The 18,556-nt window shown below is 54.4% G+C and overlaps 10 protein-coding genes across 10 annotated transcripts; 4 read left to right on the top strand and 6 right to left on the bottom strand.

Moving 5' to 3' along the window:
- Positions 1 to 846: 846 nt before the first annotated feature.
- F5Z01DRAFT_633004 (cortical protein KAR9-domain-containing protein) lies at positions 847 to 4,191 on the top strand (the record flags this gene model as incomplete). Its single annotated transcript, XM_046261905.1, has 1 exon — positions 847 to 4,191. The coding sequence occupies one exon, from the start codon at positions 847 to 849 to the stop codon at positions 4,189 to 4,191; it is 3,345 nt and encodes a 1,114-aa protein (XP_046121923.1).
- Positions 4,192 to 4,491: 300 nt separating this feature from the next.
- F5Z01DRAFT_644863 (HSP20-like chaperone) lies at positions 4,492 to 5,844 on the bottom strand. The gene has a single exon (XM_046262801.1). The coding sequence runs from the start codon at positions 5,764 to 5,766 to the stop codon at positions 4,813 to 4,815; it is 954 nt and encodes a 317-aa protein (XP_046121922.1). The 5' UTR covers positions 5,767 to 5,844; the 3' UTR covers positions 4,492 to 4,812.
- Positions 5,845 to 6,203: 359 nt separating this feature from the next.
- On the top strand, positions 6,204 to 7,284 carry F5Z01DRAFT_313944 (COX17 protein). The gene is made up of 3 exons (XM_046258968.1): positions 6,204 to 6,700; positions 6,748 to 6,797; positions 6,854 to 7,284. The coding sequence occupies exons 1-3, from the start codon at positions 6,640 to 6,642 to the stop codon at positions 6,992 to 6,994; spliced, it is 252 nt and encodes an 83-aa protein (XP_046121921.1). The 5' UTR covers positions 6,204 to 6,639; the 3' UTR covers positions 6,995 to 7,284.
- On the bottom strand, positions 7,091 to 7,946 carry F5Z01DRAFT_312724 (uncharacterized protein). The gene is made up of 3 exons (XM_046258962.1): positions 7,598 to 7,946; positions 7,422 to 7,534; positions 7,091 to 7,370 (listed from the first exon to the last, which is right to left on the bottom strand). Exons 1-3 carry the CDS (start codon positions 7,853 to 7,855, stop codon positions 7,184 to 7,186), a joined length of 558 nt encoding a protein of 185 aa, XP_046121920.1. The 5' UTR covers positions 7,856 to 7,946; the 3' UTR covers positions 7,091 to 7,183.
- Positions 7,947 to 8,038: 92 nt separating this feature from the next.
- F5Z01DRAFT_679314 (chaperonin Cpn60/TCP-1 family) lies at positions 8,039 to 9,742 on the bottom strand (the record flags this gene model as incomplete). Its single annotated transcript, XM_046265508.1, has 3 exons — positions 8,039 to 9,537; positions 9,590 to 9,641; positions 9,692 to 9,742. The coding sequence occupies 3 exons, from the start codon at positions 9,740 to 9,742 to the stop codon at positions 8,039 to 8,041; spliced, it is 1,602 nt and encodes a 533-aa protein (XP_046121919.1).
- Positions 9,743 to 9,947: 205 nt separating this feature from the next.
- F5Z01DRAFT_312743 (P-loop containing nucleoside triphosphate hydrolase protein) lies at positions 9,948 to 11,884 on the top strand. The gene is made up of 4 exons (XM_046258963.1): positions 9,948 to 10,199; positions 10,256 to 10,347; positions 10,397 to 10,511; positions 10,565 to 11,884. Exons 1-4 carry the CDS (start codon positions 10,197 to 10,199, stop codon positions 11,675 to 11,677), a joined length of 1,323 nt encoding a protein of 440 aa, XP_046121918.1. The 5' UTR covers positions 9,948 to 10,196; the 3' UTR covers positions 11,678 to 11,884.
- On the bottom strand, positions 11,860 to 13,153 carry F5Z01DRAFT_313703 (uncharacterized protein). The gene is made up of 2 exons (XM_046258967.1): positions 12,418 to 13,153; positions 11,860 to 12,265 (listed from the first exon to the last, which is right to left on the bottom strand). Exons 1-2 carry the CDS (start codon positions 12,737 to 12,739, stop codon positions 12,042 to 12,044), a joined length of 546 nt encoding a protein of 181 aa, XP_046121917.1. The 5' UTR covers positions 12,740 to 13,153; the 3' UTR covers positions 11,860 to 12,041.
- Positions 13,154 to 13,378: 225 nt separating this feature from the next.
- F5Z01DRAFT_644845 (cytochrome c1, heme protein precursor) lies at positions 13,379 to 14,971 on the bottom strand. Its single transcript, XM_046262800.1, has 4 exons — positions 14,789 to 14,971; positions 14,484 to 14,641; positions 14,294 to 14,356; positions 13,379 to 14,240 (listed from the first exon to the last, which is right to left on the bottom strand). The coding sequence occupies exons 1-4, from the start codon at positions 14,864 to 14,866 to the stop codon at positions 13,568 to 13,570; spliced, it is 972 nt and encodes a 323-aa protein (XP_046121916.1). The 5' UTR covers positions 14,867 to 14,971; the 3' UTR covers positions 13,379 to 13,567.
- A 230-nt stretch (positions 14,972 to 15,201) lies between these two features.
- Positions 15,202 to 16,798, top strand: F5Z01DRAFT_312746 (uncharacterized protein). The gene is made up of 2 exons (XM_046258964.1): positions 15,202 to 15,524; positions 15,576 to 16,798. The coding sequence occupies exons 1-2, from the start codon at positions 15,333 to 15,335 to the stop codon at positions 16,638 to 16,640; spliced, it is 1,257 nt and encodes a 418-aa protein (XP_046121915.1). The 5' UTR covers positions 15,202 to 15,332; the 3' UTR covers positions 16,641 to 16,798.
- On the bottom strand, positions 16,755 to 18,004 carry F5Z01DRAFT_313226 (uncharacterized protein). The gene has a single exon (XM_046258965.1). The coding sequence runs from the start codon at positions 17,612 to 17,614 to the stop codon at positions 16,868 to 16,870; it is 747 nt and encodes a 248-aa protein (XP_046121914.1). The 5' UTR covers positions 17,615 to 18,004; the 3' UTR covers positions 16,755 to 16,867.
- Between the last annotated feature and the right edge of the window lie 552 nt (positions 18,005 to 18,556).

The raw sequence follows: 18,556 nt of genomic DNA, 5'->3' as shown, positions 1-18,556 counted from the left end.
CACTGAGACAGCCTTTGAGACTCTCTTTTCGATTCGCATGTAATTATCGAGCGACTTTCGTTTCCCTTGCCTCCGGCGCTACATACCCTCGCCTGTCGTCCAACTTGCCCTCCTTCCAGATCTCTCATCATTCTTTTCATTGTCACCTAAATCCGCTCGTTTCCCAGGTTGTTTGGTGCTGCTATTGCACCTTCCCGTTTGTTCCCTCAAACAGCATACAACCTTCCTCAACCATCAGCTTCGGCCGCCTTTACATCTCTACATTTTTTCTCTCCTTTCCACAACTTTCTCCTAACTTCTCACTCTTGGGTGACCACCTGGAAACCATTGTACCCTCACATACATCACCCAAGGAGTGCTTGCGCAAACTGCGCGAACGACATTTGCCGCCACTATATCTCAGAATCTCCGACAAAGCCAACGCGCGCTCCCATTGCGATCTATCATTTAGATTCCCCAAGTCTGTCGGTTCAGACAGCGCATTTACTTCTCATAGCGCAGCATTCACAGATCTCTCCATCTTGTTACAGTACTGTCAGTGCCGCAACAACCTGACCAAGACTAGGACTACGTATCGACTCTCTCGCACCTACTCAGGAGGCACGATTACACAACGCACAGCTTTCGTTGAAGGCAAGCCAGCCGCTCCGTCTTCCGATTTTTTGGGCTTTTTTGGGCATTGCGCCAACTATCACCAAAAGTCGACGGAACTAGAGGGGCACGGCGAGTGTGTCGTGTCTCAGCTTGAGTGGTCCTTGCCAGCCCCGTTCTTGCCTGGCAATTTCTGGCCTTCGCCCTCCGTACTAGTCAGGGGCTAAGCACCCTAGGCTGGGCTTCGTCAGTTCAATGACCAACAGCGAAACCGGTATCTCGGATCTGGACGAAGCACTCCAAGAGCCTCGTGTTTACGATAATGCGTTGATTGGAAACGAGAACAGTGGTGAATCTGGCTTGACAAGCGACACCGATCCGTTGGCCAACGCTGCTCCAACGGAGCTCCAGCGGACGGACGTCAGCGAGCAGCGACAGGTCTGCGTCCAATCCCAACCCCAGCTTCACCCCACGGCGCATGCAGATACAGACGCAGCAGCCAGCAAGCACCGGCAGGATCATAATGCAGCAACACTCCTAACCTTTAGCGACGTGTCTAGCGATTTATCTCACCTGCCTTTCAATTCCTCCGCTTCTGACCTTGGAGTCACTGCTTCCTCCTCGCTCCCAACCCTCCACAATAATACGTCCCGTCGCCCTGCCTCGCGCTCGTCCTCTTCGCATTCAACGACGCGACACGACAGTTTGTGGTCAACGCCGAATGTAACACTTGCCGCAACCCCATCCACCTCACGATCGGCAATCCGAAAACCATCCCCAGGCCTGGCGGCGCGGCTTAAAGCACTTGGATTCGGCACCGGAGAAAAGCCCTCGACGACAACGACAACAGCCCCTCTCGATAGCATCGGTCGCCTCAACGAGGATCAGCTCCGCGAACTCGACGAGAAACTGCAACAAGGTTCTACCAAATCCGTGGTCGTCAGGCGCGGCCGCCCTTGGAAGGGCGCTGGTGCGTTAACCATCTTTTCTCGAAAACCCGACCTCGAAGAGAATACTTCAGACTCGCTTGTCGACGGTGGGGCCTCGTGTCAACTTGAACAGTCACAGCCCCAGCTTCCCGACATTGAGCTGCCGGAGCCCTTGGCCATGGACACGCAAAAGTACCGTTTGCCTGACCATGCCAACGGCAATGGCACAAAGTCGATACCCGAAGTTCGTCGAGAGCACATCGAGCGGGACACGCAACCACCTCCAGTAGCGCGAGAGGAACCCGATAAACCTCCAACACCGCCCCCGAAAGAAACTCTACCGCCAGTGACACCGCCATCAACTTCAGCTTCAAACGACTTCACACCTGGGCTAGGGTCCTACTTCACACCTGGCCACAACCGTCCGGGATCGATATATACACTTTCGCGTGCCTCTTTCGCCAACCAACTTGCACAATTAACCTCTCTACAATTACCAGATGCTGGCTCTTTATCCGAGAAGGTGTCGGCGATTCCGACAGCGACAGTTGCTGCCAAGGCCCTGATCAACGCCGCCGACCAGATTCGGAGTTGGATCTCAAAGGCATCCGAGGTCATTTCTGGCTTGGACAGCGATGACGATGTGGAATGGTCGGCAGCTGGAGGCAGGGAAGGATTGACTGAGGTTGAGAACGCGATCGTTCGGTTCGAAGATTTGATCAACGTCTATGTCGGCGCCATTGAGAGGCTTCAGTCTCGAAAAGATATCCAGGAAGTGCCCGCTGAAGATTTGAGACGCGCTGTGAGTCAAATGGAAGCCATTGTAGGAGAATGGAGCAGCATTCGGTCAACACTCCATAATGTTCGGGGCCAGGTGGAAATCGCTATGGAATGGGAAGAGCTCTGGAACAACGTTTTGGGCGACATTCAAAGCGAGATGGACGAACTGGCCCGCCTAGTCTTCGAGATGGAGGAAAGGAGACACAAAAGCATCGCAGCGGCAGCGGCAGGCGACGGCGTGGACATTGGTGATCTTGAGACAATCATCGAGGATACTCCGCCGCAAATCACCAAGAGCAAAGCGAACAACCGCCTGAGCATTCCTCTTTTCTCGATGAGTCCAGGCTCGCCCGGCGCTCCGAACACTCCGGGCGCGCCTACACTGTCGCAGGATGATTCAAGTCTTCTGGCGTTGTTTGCTCGCATGCAGCCTTTGAGAGCTTCGCTTGATTTCCTGCCCATGAGACTCTCGGTATTCCAGACTCGAGCCGAGCATGCATTCCCGACTGCGTGCGAGGAGCTAGAGATGCGAAGAACAGGGCTGGACGCGAGCTACAAGAAACTCGAGAAGGATGCCGAATCGCTACGCAAAGAGCTTGGTGAGGACCGCTGGGTCATTGTGTTCCGCGGGGCGGGAAGACAGGCTCAGAAGATGCATGAATCAGTCGAAAGATCCCTGGCCAAGCTACGCGAGGCTATGGATGCTGAGCCTCAGATGACCAGTCCGGCGCTGATCAAGAAGTTGGAGAGCTATGAGGCCAAAAAGACACACTATGGCCCTGCCATTGAGCGAGTTTTGTCAATCATTGATAAGGGCGTCAAGGATCGCATTACAGTCAATGGTGAGATCCTGCGTCTGCACCTTGATTTGGAGGCACGGTGGTCGTCACTCAAAGAACAGACACGCGAAATGGATGCTGCTTGCGAGGAGCTCCACGCTGAGCGAAAGAGCCAGCAGCTTCGCGATTCGGTCTCAACCATGCTTTCGAGCGACAGGTCCCCACTGGGAAGCAGCCAGGCCACTCCTGGCAGTTCGCCGCCGTCGTCCGAAATCATGACCAGCCTGGGTGTCGAACCGTATGCACCTCATTCCCAGGGCCGATCGGGGAACACTCGCAATGATGGAGTCGCATATCGAAGACAGTCATCTCTGCCAGCTCCCGCGTACGCTGCCAAAAGAGGTGGCGCCTCGCGTCTGGCCACAGTCTCTAGTTCATCGTCTACCACCCCTAGGCCAGCGAGCCAGATTCAGCGTCCAAGCTCGACTCTAGGCTATCGGCCGAGGTGGAACACGTCAACCAACACCTCGTCCATTGACACTGGGCATCATTTCAAACCGCTGAGCCTGACGACACCAAGCCCCTACGCAAAGAACTCACCTCACGCGCAGCGCTCTGTGTCGTCATTTACACCTGGGTCAACGAGCACATCCAAACTACCTATGTACCGTAGCCCGCTCAGCAGGGCAACGTCGGAATCACCAAAGGTCGATGAAACTCCCACTAGAACTGGGCACTCTCGACTTTCTTTCCGCGAACGCCTGACAACCCCCAAGCAACACCAGCCAATGCAGCAACCACGCTTGGCGGTACAAGGATCAAACGCCTCGGTCGATTCGGCCGGTTCATCGACCTCTTCGAACCGCAGGGCTTCATTTCAACCGCCGAGAGCTCTTTCTTCCATGGAGGAGGCCCATCCCAGCCGGCCAGCGAGCTCGCTGGCATCGACATCGCGTAGGACCAGCCTACTGCCGCAAGCGAAACCTACGAATACGGCTCGCCGAGAAAGCAGTACCGGGCGAGCCAGCCCCCAGGCCTTGACAGCTTCTCGTTTAGCGATGCGACGAAAAGAAGCTCCACCCAAAGACAACAAACCCGTATGGAGGCACTAAGTGTACATTTGCTGGCTGCACCGAGCTAGCGTGCAACGCAGCCGTTGATTGTGACCTCTACCAGCATTTGATTTTCGCGGAAGCCTTGTGGAAGATATTGTAAATCTGCCTTGCAGCATGGCGTTTTGGCATCGAGGGCGATTTTGTAATTTGACATATTTTTTCATCATGTACGTTGGAGGCGTTCCCACGGCACCTGAGGCGTACAAGGCAAACGACAGACACTCTGGTGGGAGGGGCGCTGGAATCTCGACAGCACACATAATACCATGTACGTGTAAATTGATTGTATTACAAAGACTAGTGATATCCTGAGCTAGATCGACAAAACGTTGCGACCGTCGATGTCTTGTCCCCTTGTGAGATAATAGTGGGTGGCTAAGTCATTATCGTGGAAAGGCTTTATCAAACACTACTAAACATTGGTCTGGCTGCTCGACATGTCACTACCACCACTCCAAGTCCACGAGACTGGCACGGCAAGATTATTACCATATCTTTCATTGTTGATTAAGTGCATATTTCAGAACCTGATTATCTAACGCTAATCTTGCAAATTCCAGTAAGAACCCAAGCAACATCGCTAATCACCTTGTCCACCAGTGTCTAGAGTATCTCTTCTTACTCGATTTCGATCTTGTGGATCTCAGTCCACCCCTTCTCGACCTTCGGCACGGTCACAATCAAGATGCCGTCCTCCATCTTGGCGGTGATACCCGCCGCGTCCACCTCATCCTTCAGCTCAACCTCGCGCTTGAACATGCCCACGGTACGCTCGCCCTTGCCTACAAGCGTCTTCTGGAACTCTTCGTCGCCGGGGCGGTGGATGACTCCGGAGATGGACAGCTTGGCGGTCTCGGGGTCGAAGGAGATACCGACATCTTCCTTCTTTGCACCGGGTAGGGAAATGTGCAGGGTATAAGTCGTGACGGCGTCGAAAAGGTCCATGGGGGGAGTGAAGCAGTCGACATCATTGTCGGCATTCTTGGGACCGTTGTTCGTGGTATAGGAGGAGGCAGCATTGTTGTAGTTCTGAAGGTGGTTCTTCAAAGCCTCGCTCACCCTCTGCGCAGCATTCGCCCAGGGGTTGAATTGTTGCTCACGGCGCGGGCACTGGCGAGCTCCACCTGGGGAGGAAGAGGGTGAGTCCTCGTCGGGCGTCACTTCTGCGGGATCGGGTACGTCTTCGTTGGCAGGGGCCGCATCACGAGGCTGCTGCTGCTCGTCCCTGGCGTGATGGCCTCGGGGTCCAGGGCCATGGCCGTGGCCCTGACGATGGCGATGAGGGCCGCCCCCACGACGAGGATGCCTTGGGGGCCCGTGGTGCAACCAAGGGTTCCAGTCATCAAAGTCACCGCTGAAAGTAGGACCGCCCCAGGGGCCAGCATGCGGCGGAGGAGGAGGAGGGTGAAAGGCACCGGCCAAGTGGGTAAAGAAGTCGTTGCCGCGATGATCAACACCGCTGCCGGTGGGCGGGTTCAGACCCGGGAAGAAGGAGGCGAAGAAGTCCTCCGGGCGAGGAGGCCGAATGCCGTTGTTGGCATTGTCGTTGTTGTTGTTTGCTTGAGAAGACATGGTAATGTTTGGAGATTGAATTGGTTGGTAAGTGATGTCAAAGAGACGGCTGTATCACGAGTAGCTAGACCTAAGACTATATACAAGAATGAGCCAGCTAGGCAGTGCCAGGGACACGCAACAGTCAGCTAGGCAGTATGGTGATTCGCAATATCGCCTCTCCTGGATGGAAGTGATTAGATGGGGGAAGAAGGGGTGGAACAAGCTGGTGTTGGCTAGAATGTGAGAGTCGCGTACGTGGTTCGCCACGCGGCTGGTCGTGGCCTTGGTTTGGGTGTGGGGGAGGCGAAAGTTCCGCCGCAGGGTGTGGCTAGTGACGACTTGTGGCTTTGCAAGTCGCAGCGTTGACTCACAGGCGGCTGTTGGCGATGACATTCTCCCGATGGTAATTATGCTCTCACTCCAGGAAGTAGATGTTGGCGGCTGCCTTGTCGCCGGCGAAGATGGAAGAGCCAAGTAGGCTCAATCTCATCCGACACTGAATGTATCCCACCGATGGTAAACTGCAAGTCTTCGTAGAACTTCGCCGTTGCTCGAATGTCACTTGAGCTGAGGGCCGGCATGACTTCTAAGCCGAGGAGATAGCGTCGAGTGCCATTTTCTTGCTAATGTACGGACAATCTGATAACGACGGCATCACATGCGATTGCCCATAGGCCTTATTGTCGCAGTTGAAACGGATTCACGCTTATCCCACATCGTACAACCACTTGGAGAGCTGGCGCATTCGAGATTGCGACGCGCGCTCATTGGTTAGCCTTGGCTTATGAATCATGGCGGCGCTATCGATAAGGCCCGGGTCATCTTTCTTCGATGTCGCCATGATCTAACTTACACCCAATTAATTAATTGTCAGCATCAACAGATTCCAACATGGGCTCGCAACAGTCGATAGTCAACACCAACACCATGGAAGGCAAAATCGCCACATCAGGTACGAAGACACAGTTGGATCCAACGGGCAGTAGCTAATCTAACCAGGTGCTCCCACCTCAGTCACAGCCGCGGCCGACGCTGTGTCCAAGCCCAAGGTCAGCCCACTGCGCCCTTTCGCAACAATCGAGTCGTAAGCTGACATTTCCTCCAGCCCTGCTGCGTATGCAAGGATGAGAAGGCGAAGCGCGACGAGTGCATGCTTTTCTCTAAGGCCGACGATCCTGCTGCCGACTGCAAGGGCTTGGTAGAACAATACAAGTCCTGCATGGCCGGGTTTGGATATAATGTGTAACATCAAACAAAGGCGATGAACGGAGCTCGTCAACGGAGCTGTGTACGATTTGTACTATAAGTGTACTCAACGGGCAAAACGATAGAAGAGACGGCGCAATAGACGCTGGGATTTCTCACGACGCCCTGTTGCTAGCGCAGAATAGCGCTACGATTTACTCTGAACAACCACCGTCTGGCCACACCCTATTCAATCATGACCAATGCATTCCTGGGCAGACTTGACCCTGTGGTCATATGCTTCAAGCATCATGGTCTCAAGCTCGTGCATCTTGGACGACATGGCTTTCGTCAAGCTGATTATGTCTCGCTCAATCTCGGCTCTCCTCTCGACACTTTCCGCAAGCTTAGCAACGTCTGCGGCATGGTTCTTTGCGCTGTGTTGAGCTGTTAGTGGCCGACGTCAAGAGCCTCGGGATTTATCGTGCCTTTGCTTGTGTTTCTTATCAATCGTTGTGTGGATTCGCTTCTGGAGCTTCTCGAGCTGCGCCTCTGTCTCGCCCACGACTTTCTGTATTTCGTCGTTCTTTTCCTTCTTCAACTACACGCGGGGTGAGCCTTCGTCGGAAAGATGGTCAATTCACCTAGTTGCAGAATACCTTACCTCACGGATTCGCTGTTGAGCCTGGAAGATCCCGTCAATGTCCGAGTCGTAGTCAGCAGACTGCTGGGTCTTCTTGGCGCGTGGTGGCATCTTGTGTTTCCGAAATGCAGTGCTGCTTGCTGAAGTGGGCTTTCCGTAGAAATTGTAAGTCTTCAAGAGTTGATTCAGGACTGGGGCAGATGCCATGGTCCTGTGTAAGAGTGGCGCGGAAGGAAGTCGCAACGGGTCAATTCCAGGCCTCACTTCCACAGTGACCATAAGGCAGGAGCCTCGTAGTAGTGCTTTCCCTTATAGTTCACAAGCAGTCGGAAGACCATAAAGCCCTGTTAGCAAATTCATACACATGTGATCACAGGCATTACGTGTTGTTTCATTTCTTCATTGTCCGCGGTTGCCCCTTTTGGTATTATCATACAGGTTCCTGGCGGAGTGTCATGCTCTCTATCTTGTCAACGCAATGTCGTCTATCCTCAGAATCATCTTCACAGTCTCTGCGGCGAGCTCAATGGCGCTTGTGCTCACCAGGAGGGGCTGCAAGACGTTCTCCTTGGAGATGTTGGTGTTGACACCTCCCGACTTGATGCTCACTCCCGCATTCTTCTCTCCCATCTCGTGACGGTGTCTCAAGTCGGTGACGACCTTGATGCTGTTCAATCCCGCGTTCTCTGCCAGTGTGGTAGGGATAACCTCCATGGCATCCGCGAAAGCCTTCCAGCAGATCGCCTCAGTTCCGGTCAGACTGCGAGCCTGCTTCGAGAGCTGCGCCGCAATCTCAATCTCGGGAGCACCTCCACCAGCAATGAGGGCCTTCTTCTTCACCAAGCAACGGACGACGCAAAGAGCATCGTGGAGACTGCGCTCAGCCTCCTCAAGGATCAAGTTGTTGGCGCCACGAACCACCACCGACACGGTCTTGCCGGTAGCCTTGGCTCCCATGACCTTGATCATGCGGCTGCCGCTGGACTGGACCTCCTCGACAAGGTCAGCAGATCCCAGCTTGTCGGCAGTGAAAGAGTCGACATCGGCAATAGGCTTGCATCCAGTAGACTTGCAAATGAACTCAACCTCGTCGCGCTCAATTTCCTTCACTGTGAGAATGCCTAGCTTGGCGAGGAAGTGCAGGGAAAGATCGTTGACGGCGTCACGCAGAATGGACTTCTGGATGAGCAGCACGTTGCAGCCAGCCTTCTTGATCTTCTTGGCCATGTTCAGCAGGTAAAGACGCTCCTCCTTGACAATCTTGTCCATTTGGCGGTAGTCGTTGACCTGAACTGTGTTCTCCATGTCGGGCTTGGGGGGGCTGAGCTGGAATTGAATCAGGCCAATCTTTGCCTTCTCCATCCTCACCGGCCCGTTGGCGTTCTTGAGCACGGGCTGCGTCAGAACCAGGCCCTCCACCAGCTCACTGTCCTCGATCGTTCCACCGACTTTCTTGATGATGCGGATATTCCTTAGGTCGACGTTCTCCGCGGTCTTGAGGTCGATGGTCTTGGTGACGGAGTTGACGGCCATGGGGCCCAGGAGGTTCGAGTACTGCGAAACGATCTTCGAAGATAGGGACGTGTTGGCGGCTTGGAGAAGGGACGCAGTGTCGCTGAGCGAGATTGGCTGCGACATATCGTGGAGGACTTCGACGGCGGCGGCAGCTGCACGCTGGAAGGCATCCGAGATGACGGAAGGGTGAATACCCTTGGAGAGCAGACGCTCAGCAGCGCCGAGCAAGCTGCCGCAGATGACAACAACTGATGTAGTGCCATCGCCGGCTTCGATATCCTGCGCTCCTGCCAAGTTGACCAGCATCTTAGCTGTGGGGTGCATGACCGACATGCTCTTCAGCATCGTGTGGCCATCGTTGGTGATAATCGTCTCGCCTTTCCCGCTGCGAATCATCTTGTCCATGCCGCGGGGACCGAGTGAGGTTCGGACAGCATCTGCGACGGCTGCGAAGCGATTAGCGTACCTCAGCTGTCTTTATCGAAGTTGTGTGCATACCTCGGGCTGCGACAATGTTGGAAGACCGCACCGCCATCGGCTTCTCCTTATCCTGGGCGCGGTCAGCGGGGCAATTTGGAGCTTCAAAGAAGCTGGACGTACTCTGAAAGTGGCATTGCTGTTGTTGCCGCTGGGCGCAGCTTGAGTAGCCATGTTGAAGGATGTCTCCGGTTTCTTTGATCTCGAAAAGGGATTGTGCTTGTCGAGATGCGGTGAGAAACACGAATCTGTTGTTGCTGGAAGCCTCCAGATATCCCACTTTCTGCCCTAGCAATGTGCCTTCTCTCCGCCATTGCATCCCAGAATTTTTGGCTGCTCGGACCCCGAGATGATCCCCTTCCGGGTGCAGCTACGTCCCGCACTAGCTCTATTCGGGCTAGGGCGACACAGCTCCAACTGCCACTGCGAGGGTCCGTGCGTGCAGCTCGAGGCTCAAGGCAACGCAGATTACGGCATGCTTCTGGCTTCCATGCCCTTCATCACCATCCAGCATCACGACCACGACTCTCACCTCAACAGCCCACAACAACCTCATCCAGAGACTCATATTCACTGCAGATACTGAGGGTTCCACGATACATATCACTCGATCAAGCGGATTGCCAACATGGTATGTCCGACCTGCGCACGTCACCTCATGACAGATGTCGCTGACTGCAACAACAGCCTTCCGCGACCGGCTCCAGCTGGGAAAAATACCAGAAGAACTTTGCCGACGATGAGGTAGAAGAGAAGAAGATCACACCTCTTACCGACGAGTATGATTTCGAATTCCAAAGGCTGTCGCCGTCCGCTCACCAGTGTTAGGGATATCCAAGTACTCAAGACGTATGGCGCCGCTCCATATGGAACTGCCCTCAAGAAACTCGAGAAGGAGATCAAAGACAAGCAGCAAAGCGTCAATGAGAAGATTGGCGTGAAAGTAAGCGAGCATGCGCTCCGTGTTTCAGAGATTTTGTTCTGACTGTACTCAAGGAATCAGATACCGGACTCGCACCCCCCCATCTATGGGATGTCGCTGCCGATCGCCAACGCATGTCAGAGGAACAGCCTTTTCAGGTCGCACGATGCACGAAGATCATCGCGGATGAGAAGGGCGACGAGTCGAAGAGCAAATACGTTATCAACGTCAAGCAAATCGCAAAGTTCGTCGTTCAACTAGGCGAGCGCGTCAGTCCGACAGATATCGAAGAAGGCATGCGGGTGGGCGTCGACCGCAACAAGTACCAGATCATGCTGCCGCTACCGCCCAAGATCGATGCTAGCGTTACCATGATGACAGTCGAGGAGAAGCCGGATGTGACCTATGGCGATGTCGGTGGCTGCAAAGAACAGGTCGAGAAGCTGCGTGAAGTTGTCGAGATGCCATTGCTCTCGCCAGAGCGATTCGTGAATCTGGGTATCGACCCTCCCAAGGGAGCCTTGCTGTACGGCCCTCCAGGAACAGGCAAGACTCTTTGCGCGCGAGCCGTTGCCAACAGGACCGATGCCACCTTCATCCGAGTCATTGGGTCTGAGCTCGTGCAGAAGTACGTTGGTGAGGGTGCGAGGATGGTGCGCGAGTTGTTCGAGATGGCGCGGACAAAGAAGGCCTGCATCATCTTCTTCGACGAGATTGATGCCGTCGGTGGTGCCCGTTTCGACGACGGCGCCGGAGGAGACAATGAGGTCCAGCGAACAATGCTGGAGCTCATCACACAGCTGGACGGATTCGATGCACGAGGAAACATCAAGGTCATGTTCGCCACCAACAGACCCTCGACCCTCGACCCAGCCTTGATGCGCCCCGGTCGTATCGACCGCAAGATCGAGTTCTCCCTACCTGACCTCGAAGGCCGCGCGAACATTCTCCGAATCCACGCCAAGAGCATGTCCGTCGAGCGCGACATTCGATGGGAGCTGATCTCGCGTCTCTGCCCCAACAGCACAGGCGCCGAGCTTCGAAGTGTGTGCACTGAGGCCGGCATGTTCGCCATCCGTGCGCGGAGGAAGGTAGCGTCGGAGAAGGACTTCCTCAGTGCTGTCGACAAGGTGATCAAGGGTAACCTCAAGTTCAACTCGACAGCGACGTACATGCAATACAATTAAGCGCTTGGAATTCTGTAACCGGTCAGGGCTTGTTCATCATGGTGTACGACTAAATGGGTCTGGGTGCGCCGGAGCTAGATTCATTGATGAATAGACGGCGTTTATCCATGTTGCATTACAGTGAACCTTCACCAGGTATGGCCCTTTTCAACATGCCCCGTCCGCAGTGCATTTGTGTGTCGTCTACTACTTTCTCATTATGTATGATCCGACGATATAAACCAAAAGCATGGACGCCCGTGCCCAGTCCCAGTCCCAGTAAGCCCTGATGAAAGAAGATGCAATGCTAGGTCGAGAAGTAAAATGTTCCACTCTACTGTGTTGTTCATGGGTATCCGTCGTGTCGAAATGCAAAGCTGTGCCGTTATATGGTGAAGAGTGCACCATCTCTATGCCATTGTTGTCGTTCCCCCCTTACACGCCTATCGCGGCCGCAAATTGATGGTAACAACCCAGGCACGCAACCTCCCCGTCCGTCTCCTTTGGCTCCACGCAACAACATCGGCATATTATACTCTGGTGTCCTTTCGCTTTCCAAGATGCTCCTCCTGTTGTTTTCTGCGGTTCTTCTCCGTACGGTACCCTTGTCTTGGGAGATACGTTGCCGTCGTCAAAGTTCCTCATCTCGAATGATCGTGACAAGGCTTCCTGCTCAAGAATCATGGATGCATGGGATTCTTCTTCATCAATCCAGCCCTGACATTGCCGTATACAAACGTAGCATGTCCACTCGCCACAACCTTGGCAATGAGCAAAAGCGTCCAGCTGAGATACCCTCGAAGGGTGATCACCGCAAATATGGCACGGCGTGAGTAGCAGGTTGGTGCCTTTTGATTTTTGCTTGGGGTATATATCGTACGGCTTCTCATGCAGTAGGTGTTCTTGGGGTCGATAGTCGAATCTCGCACGTTTGCTCGTTAATGGGATGACCTTTCGGAGAGGCCATTCCCGTGGACTGTTGAGCTGGTCTTGCTGAGCCCGTTTAGGGCTGAAGAAGTTGTAGAGGAATTCTTCGCCTTGGTCGTCTCGACGTCGTTTTCGAGGCGGTTCAACAAAGGGCATGGCGGTTACTGGCGTTGTTGAAGACAGTCACCAAGTGCAGTCTGCGGAAAAGCTCGATGGCGGCCAGAGCACTGGACAAGCAGCGGCCTCAGACGGAAGCACGATGGGACAGAAGCGCGTTGATAGAATCCGTCAACGGCAAATGTTCGAAGCAGATGATGATTCCGAATTCCGAAGGAAAAAGTGGCTGCACGTTCCCATCACACCCCAGAAGATGCTTGAGACGGTCGGTCTTGGAAAGGACGTTGAGATACGCAGGACAGAGGACATGCAGTTGCTGCCATGCAGTCGGGATTTGATTTGATGGGTACCTCTAAGGCTCTCTAAGGCTCTAAGTGACTGCTGGTTGGCGGGTCACCACAAGCGGTTATCGTGGCCATGAGTGGCCAACGTCTTCGCATCAGCGGGATTCGGTGCGCCAGCCACCTGACCAACATTTAGGCCCCTTCGCAGCATTATAACCGGCAGGTGACGCAGAGACTCTGAATTGACTGGAGCGTAGCAGACGGTCGAGGTCGGTCTTCTTACGGAACTAAATCGCACATCGGGAGCACGGAGTCTAGGAATCATCTGCTACTACTCCGGTCACACTTTTGCTGGGCAGGTTGTTTGACTTGTTCAGAACATATAGATGAAGTGCGCGGAATAGACGCTGTGCTAGGACAAAATAAAAGTATTGAAAACGTTTAGCTGATTTACACTCTAGCTTCCGCTCCCTTCTCCAACTCTCTTCATCTCCCAACCCAGTTCCGCCCGCCTTCGCTAACAAATGAGCTGATCTAGGGGGTGACTAGTGTACAAATCCAGACACGACCGACGGCATCTCGATCAGTGACGGACCTTGGTCTCCTTGGGAGGGTCGTATGCCAGCTTCCTCGACTTGAGCCATGCCCACTTGTATCGCTTGACCCACACGCTCATCGCCCATAGTACAGAGGTGACAACAAGGACCTTCATGCCCATCTTCTTGCGGTCGTCCATCTCAGGCTCGGCAGCCCAGTTGAGGAATTCGACAACATCCTTGGCCATCTGCGAGGTCGAGGCAGGGGTGCCGTCCTCGTACTCGACAAGTCCATCGTAGAGAACACGGGCCATGGCGATGCCAGTGCCGGGGAAGTAGGGGTTGAAGTTCATGCCAGGAGCGACGACGGCGCCGGCAGGGGGCTCCTCGGGGTAGCCAGTCAAGAGGTCGAAAATGTAGTTGCAGCCACCGTGGCGGGCCTTGACAATCAAGCTCAGATCAGGGGGCAGGGCACCGTTGTTGGCAAATCGGGCAGCCTCCTCATTCTTGTAAGGAGAGGGGATGTAGTCGGCGAGCTTTCCGGGGCGCATTGTGGTCTCGCCCTGCTCATCGGGTTCGCCCTCGTATTCGTTGGCTTCAGCAAGAGCCTTGGCCTCGTCGACGGTCAGGACGGTGCCGACAAGCGTGCGGTAAGGGATTCGGCTGAGAGAGTGGCACGAGGCGCACACCTCCTGGTAGACCTGGAAACCTCGGCGCAAGCTACGGGTAATTAGCGAGCTTATTCGGGACTGCACAGCAAGGCCGATACTTACGCCTGGTGGTCAAAAGTCTTGAACCACTGCTCATGAACCCAGGGGTACTTGGTGGGGTGAAGACTATCATGTCTCGTCAGCTCACAGTCCTCAATTGTGGGTTGGGCTTGCGTGAACGTTTATCACGCAGCTCCTCAACAATTGGTCGAGTGCCGCGATGAACCATCCAGCAGCGTCGTTGTCCACATACCCCTCCTCAGCAGGTGTCGAAGCGTGAGCCACAGGTCCATACATGTGGTAGTACCAAGCGATGGAGCCAACAGCTAGAGAAGTCGAAGCGACGGCGGCAATGTTCATGGAAGTAGGAGTAGCTTCCTTCGCGGCACCAGAGCTAGCCGAGATCGTCCGCTGCAGAAATAACTAGTCAGCATCATCCCTTCTTCGTGGTCCCAGCCCAATTCCAATTGTTTAACGTCGTGATGGCGATCGCGGGCGTGGATATGTGGTGGTTGCTGTCCTCCTCGGTAAAGGGACGGGACTAGGTGCGTGGCATACCTTGGTGACAGCGGTCGCGCCATTTCGGAGCCCATTGAGGGTGCGCGTCGAGCGCAAAGAAGACCTCGCCAACATCATGGGCAATATGACTGCGATGAGCAGGGGAGGTCGCTATCGGAAAGAACGGCGATGGAGGTTGAGATCGGAGTCGGAGGTTCGAAAAGGCTCAGGCGAGGCCTATGGACGCATGCTTTCATTGGCATCAGAGAAAATCCAGCGTTCCGAAATGGGCCGACGCTGATTGGCCATCATCACGTGAGGACTGGAGCATCGTCGTCAACGACGGGAGATTCAGGCGAAGGCCGGATCTCGGAAGAACCTTGAGCCGGCCAGACTGTCCGGCTCGAAGACCCACCTCTGCTTTCCCGGCTAGGCCTGACTCGGTCACTCAAGCTTTGGCAGTGTTCGTCGTCGTTGCCCCGCCCCCACCATAACAAACAACCCCTTCTTTGCCAGGACATTTTCCCGCTGCGACTTGAGCATTTCGCATTTCGCATTTCGAAAGATCCACGGAGCGAGACCTCATTCGCATATCGTCCTCAACATGTCGGAAAGCAAGACTATTTTCTCTCTGGAGGGAAAGGGCCTCAAGCTCACCACTGAAGCCGATCTCGAGCCTCATATCGCAGGCCTCCGTGAACAAGATGTCGAAGAAGTCAGAATCCTAGGCAACACCCTAGGTATCGGGGCTTGCAAACTTCTTGGAGAGGTTCTGGCCACCAAGAAGAATCTCAAGGTATGTATTCAGGCCGATTTCGACAGCAACGACTGACGCAGACGCCCGCAGGTCGCCAACTTTGCAGACATCTTCACTGGCCGACTTCTCAGCGAGATCCCCGAGGCTCTCTCTTCCCTCCTTACATCGATCCTCAACCTTCCGAAACTAAACACAATTAACCTCAACGACAACGCCTTCGGCCTCAACACACAAGCCCCCGTTGTGGGATTCTTGTCAGCCCACGTGCCTCTGCAGCACTTGTACCTGAACAACAATGGCCTCGGCCCGCACGCCGGTATCCTCGTGGCGGATGCGCTCACTGCGCTCCATGCCAAGAAGGAGGAGGCAAGGAAGGAAGGCAAGGAAGTTCCCGACCTTGAGACCGTTATTTGCGGCCGCAACCGTCTAGAGAATGGCAGCATGACCGCCTGGGCTAAGGCATACAGCCTCCACAACAAGATCAAGGTTATCAAGATGGTACAGAATGGTATTCGGCCCGAGGGTATCTCCCACCTACTCAGTGAGGGCCTGAAGACTGCGCCGCAGCTTGAGGTCCTTGATCTGCAGGATAACACGTTCACTGTCACGGGCGCCAGGGCACTCGCCAAGGTTGTGACAGGATGGTCGTCTTTGAAGGAACTCGGCGTTGGCGACTCTCTGTTGAAGGCCAAGGGTGGTATCGCCCTTGCTGCAGCGCTCGCCAGCGGGAAAAACGCCAAGCTCGAGACCCTGCGCCTGCAGTACAACGAAATCACCGCCGTCGGCGTGAAAGACTTCGCCGCCGCTGCAAAGGAGGCTCTGCCCGCGCTTAAGCGTATCGAACTCAACGGCAACAAGTTCTCTGAAGACGATGAGTCCATCCTCACACTCCAGGAGCTTCTGGAGGAGCGCAAGGAGAAGAACGCCGGTGATGTTGTCGTCGAAGATGACTGGGGTGTTGACAGTCTGAGTGATCTTGAGGAGATTGACAGTGAGGAAGAGGAAGAGGAAGAGGAGGAAGAGGAGCCTACCGTGGAAGAGAAGGCCGAGAAGCTGGTTAAGGAAGCTGAGGAGGCGCAGGAAGAACCTACTGTCTCGGTCGCCGATGGTAGTGTTGATGCATTGGCGAGCAAGTTGGAAAAGACTTCTATCTAGAGATGAGCCACGGCCAACATAGAATATATACGCTAGACTTATGCGCCCGATGGATACGCGATACCCTGTTGTCTGTAATCAATTTCGATACTATCCTGTGAATGGTATTTATGGTATTCTGCTCTTCAACGCCCGTTACAATGCTCTTGCTCGTCAGAAACCCTCGTCGCTGGCCGACTCTGATTTCAGCAATTCAATTATCAAGTCATGAAAGGTTACTGCAGTCCTCACATCACATCCATGGCGTCCATTGGTGTGCCGCGGAAGTGCTCAAAGGCCCCGTACTGAGATGCCATCTGCATCTGCTGCTGCTCTCTAGCATAGTCCGAGCCCATATAGACGGGGTCCGTTGCAGGGGTGTATGCCTGGGAGGCTTGTTGCTTCTCCCGCTCGCGTCGCATGAGTTCCTCGTACCCTGAGGTCATGTACGGCTCGCAGTCTTGCTGTTGCTGCCATTGCCCGTTCGGATTTTGGACCACGGTGCCATCGAGGCTCATCCCCTGCTCCTGCTGCTGCCGTTCATATCGGGCCTGGGCCAGCTGCTCCTCCTGTTCCACGGTTGTGCTGCTCCATGCGAGGGCTGGGATATCACCGCCACCGTTAGGAGGGCAGATGCTCCATAGCTCAAGCAGCCGTCGCTGCTGAGGCTTGTCAGCAACCCGGAAGAGCTGAATTTGTGATGGCGTCAGTGTGCTGGGGTTGATGCCATGGATGCGAAGCATGGTCTCTGAAGAAAGGTTGTCACCCGGTCCGGGTTCTGATGATCGTCTCTCGGGCATTTCTGGCGGAGACAAGGGCGTTGAATGATGGTAATGCTGTGAAATAGAATAAACAATGTGCTGCGTCGATGAGGGCGCCGCGATGGGGTCCATGTGCCGTGGGACATCCTGAGCAGTTCGAGAATCAGGGTTGAAGGTCAGGTTCCGTGAGAACAGAGCGGCAAGCTCGTCATGAGTTGGTTGTACAGCCATCATGGTCTACCGACGTCAGTCATCTTGATATGGTTTTATCTGAGAGTCCTTACTTCGGATACGCACACTCGTCCAGTAGCAAGTGATGAAATGAACAGGGTCTTGTCGAGGCTCAAGAGCGAAATCGAAAAAGGTACTCCTGCTTTTGCGATGTGATGCTGAACACAAATGCTTATGACTTCGGAAAGGCGCAACAGAAAGCTGTTGGGGTCGTCTTCAAATGTATCGCGCTCAGGTAAAGCGAAATTTGTCTATTGTCCTATAGCACGGTTTGTCTGAAGACAGTCTAATAAACGCAAGAAGAAAGAATTTAAACCGAAGAATCTTCTGTCGAGGAGAACGTGAACAAAGGCGGTGGCCTGGTTGGGTTTCGTTGGGTCACAAGACCGGGGCTCTTTGGGCTTGAGCAGCTGTTACTTGTCAAGCAATGGCGGGGGAAAGGGGTGGTAAGTCTCGGCACGTCTATGACGGGTCCTTTTTCCCCAAGGGAATGATGGTGCCTCAGTCTGTGAGTGTAAGAACTGGCGCGAGGAATTCTTCGTGACTCAAATTAGCTATGAAGCCTCATGCAACCGTGGCCCATTTGAAGGGTGGTGCACAATGGAGGGAGGGGTCTGGTGGTGACAACGACGTCGCACAGTTTATGGAGGGTTGAAGAATGGCGATGGAGGGGTCCATGACGCAGAGTTGGCCTCGATTTGACGTGCAACATCTTCCACAAAGACTTTGAGGTCATCCTTAGACAAGAAGGCGTCAAATGCTCCAAACCCAAGGCGCTCTTAATGAGACCTAACGTTAGGGTGTATCGTTTGTACACCAGTTCGACCATGCGCATTCTCCTACAACCCGCCCACTACCAGCCTGACGGAGGACGATCCAATGGGTCACCTCCACGAGTTCGACCTAGTAGCGATCATCGGTGCAGATGGCAGATGCCCCATTCCA

The sequence above is a fragment of the Emericellopsis atlantica genome (assembly GCF_019669845.1).
Source record: "Emericellopsis atlantica unplaced genomic scaffold F5Z01scaffold_3, whole genome shotgun sequence".
NCBI lineage: Eukaryota > Fungi > Ascomycota > Sordariomycetes > Hypocreales > Bionectriaceae > Emericellopsis > Emericellopsis atlantica.
Note: the sequence above shows the minus strand (reverse complement) of the source record. Positions and strands in the feature narration are given on the sequence as shown.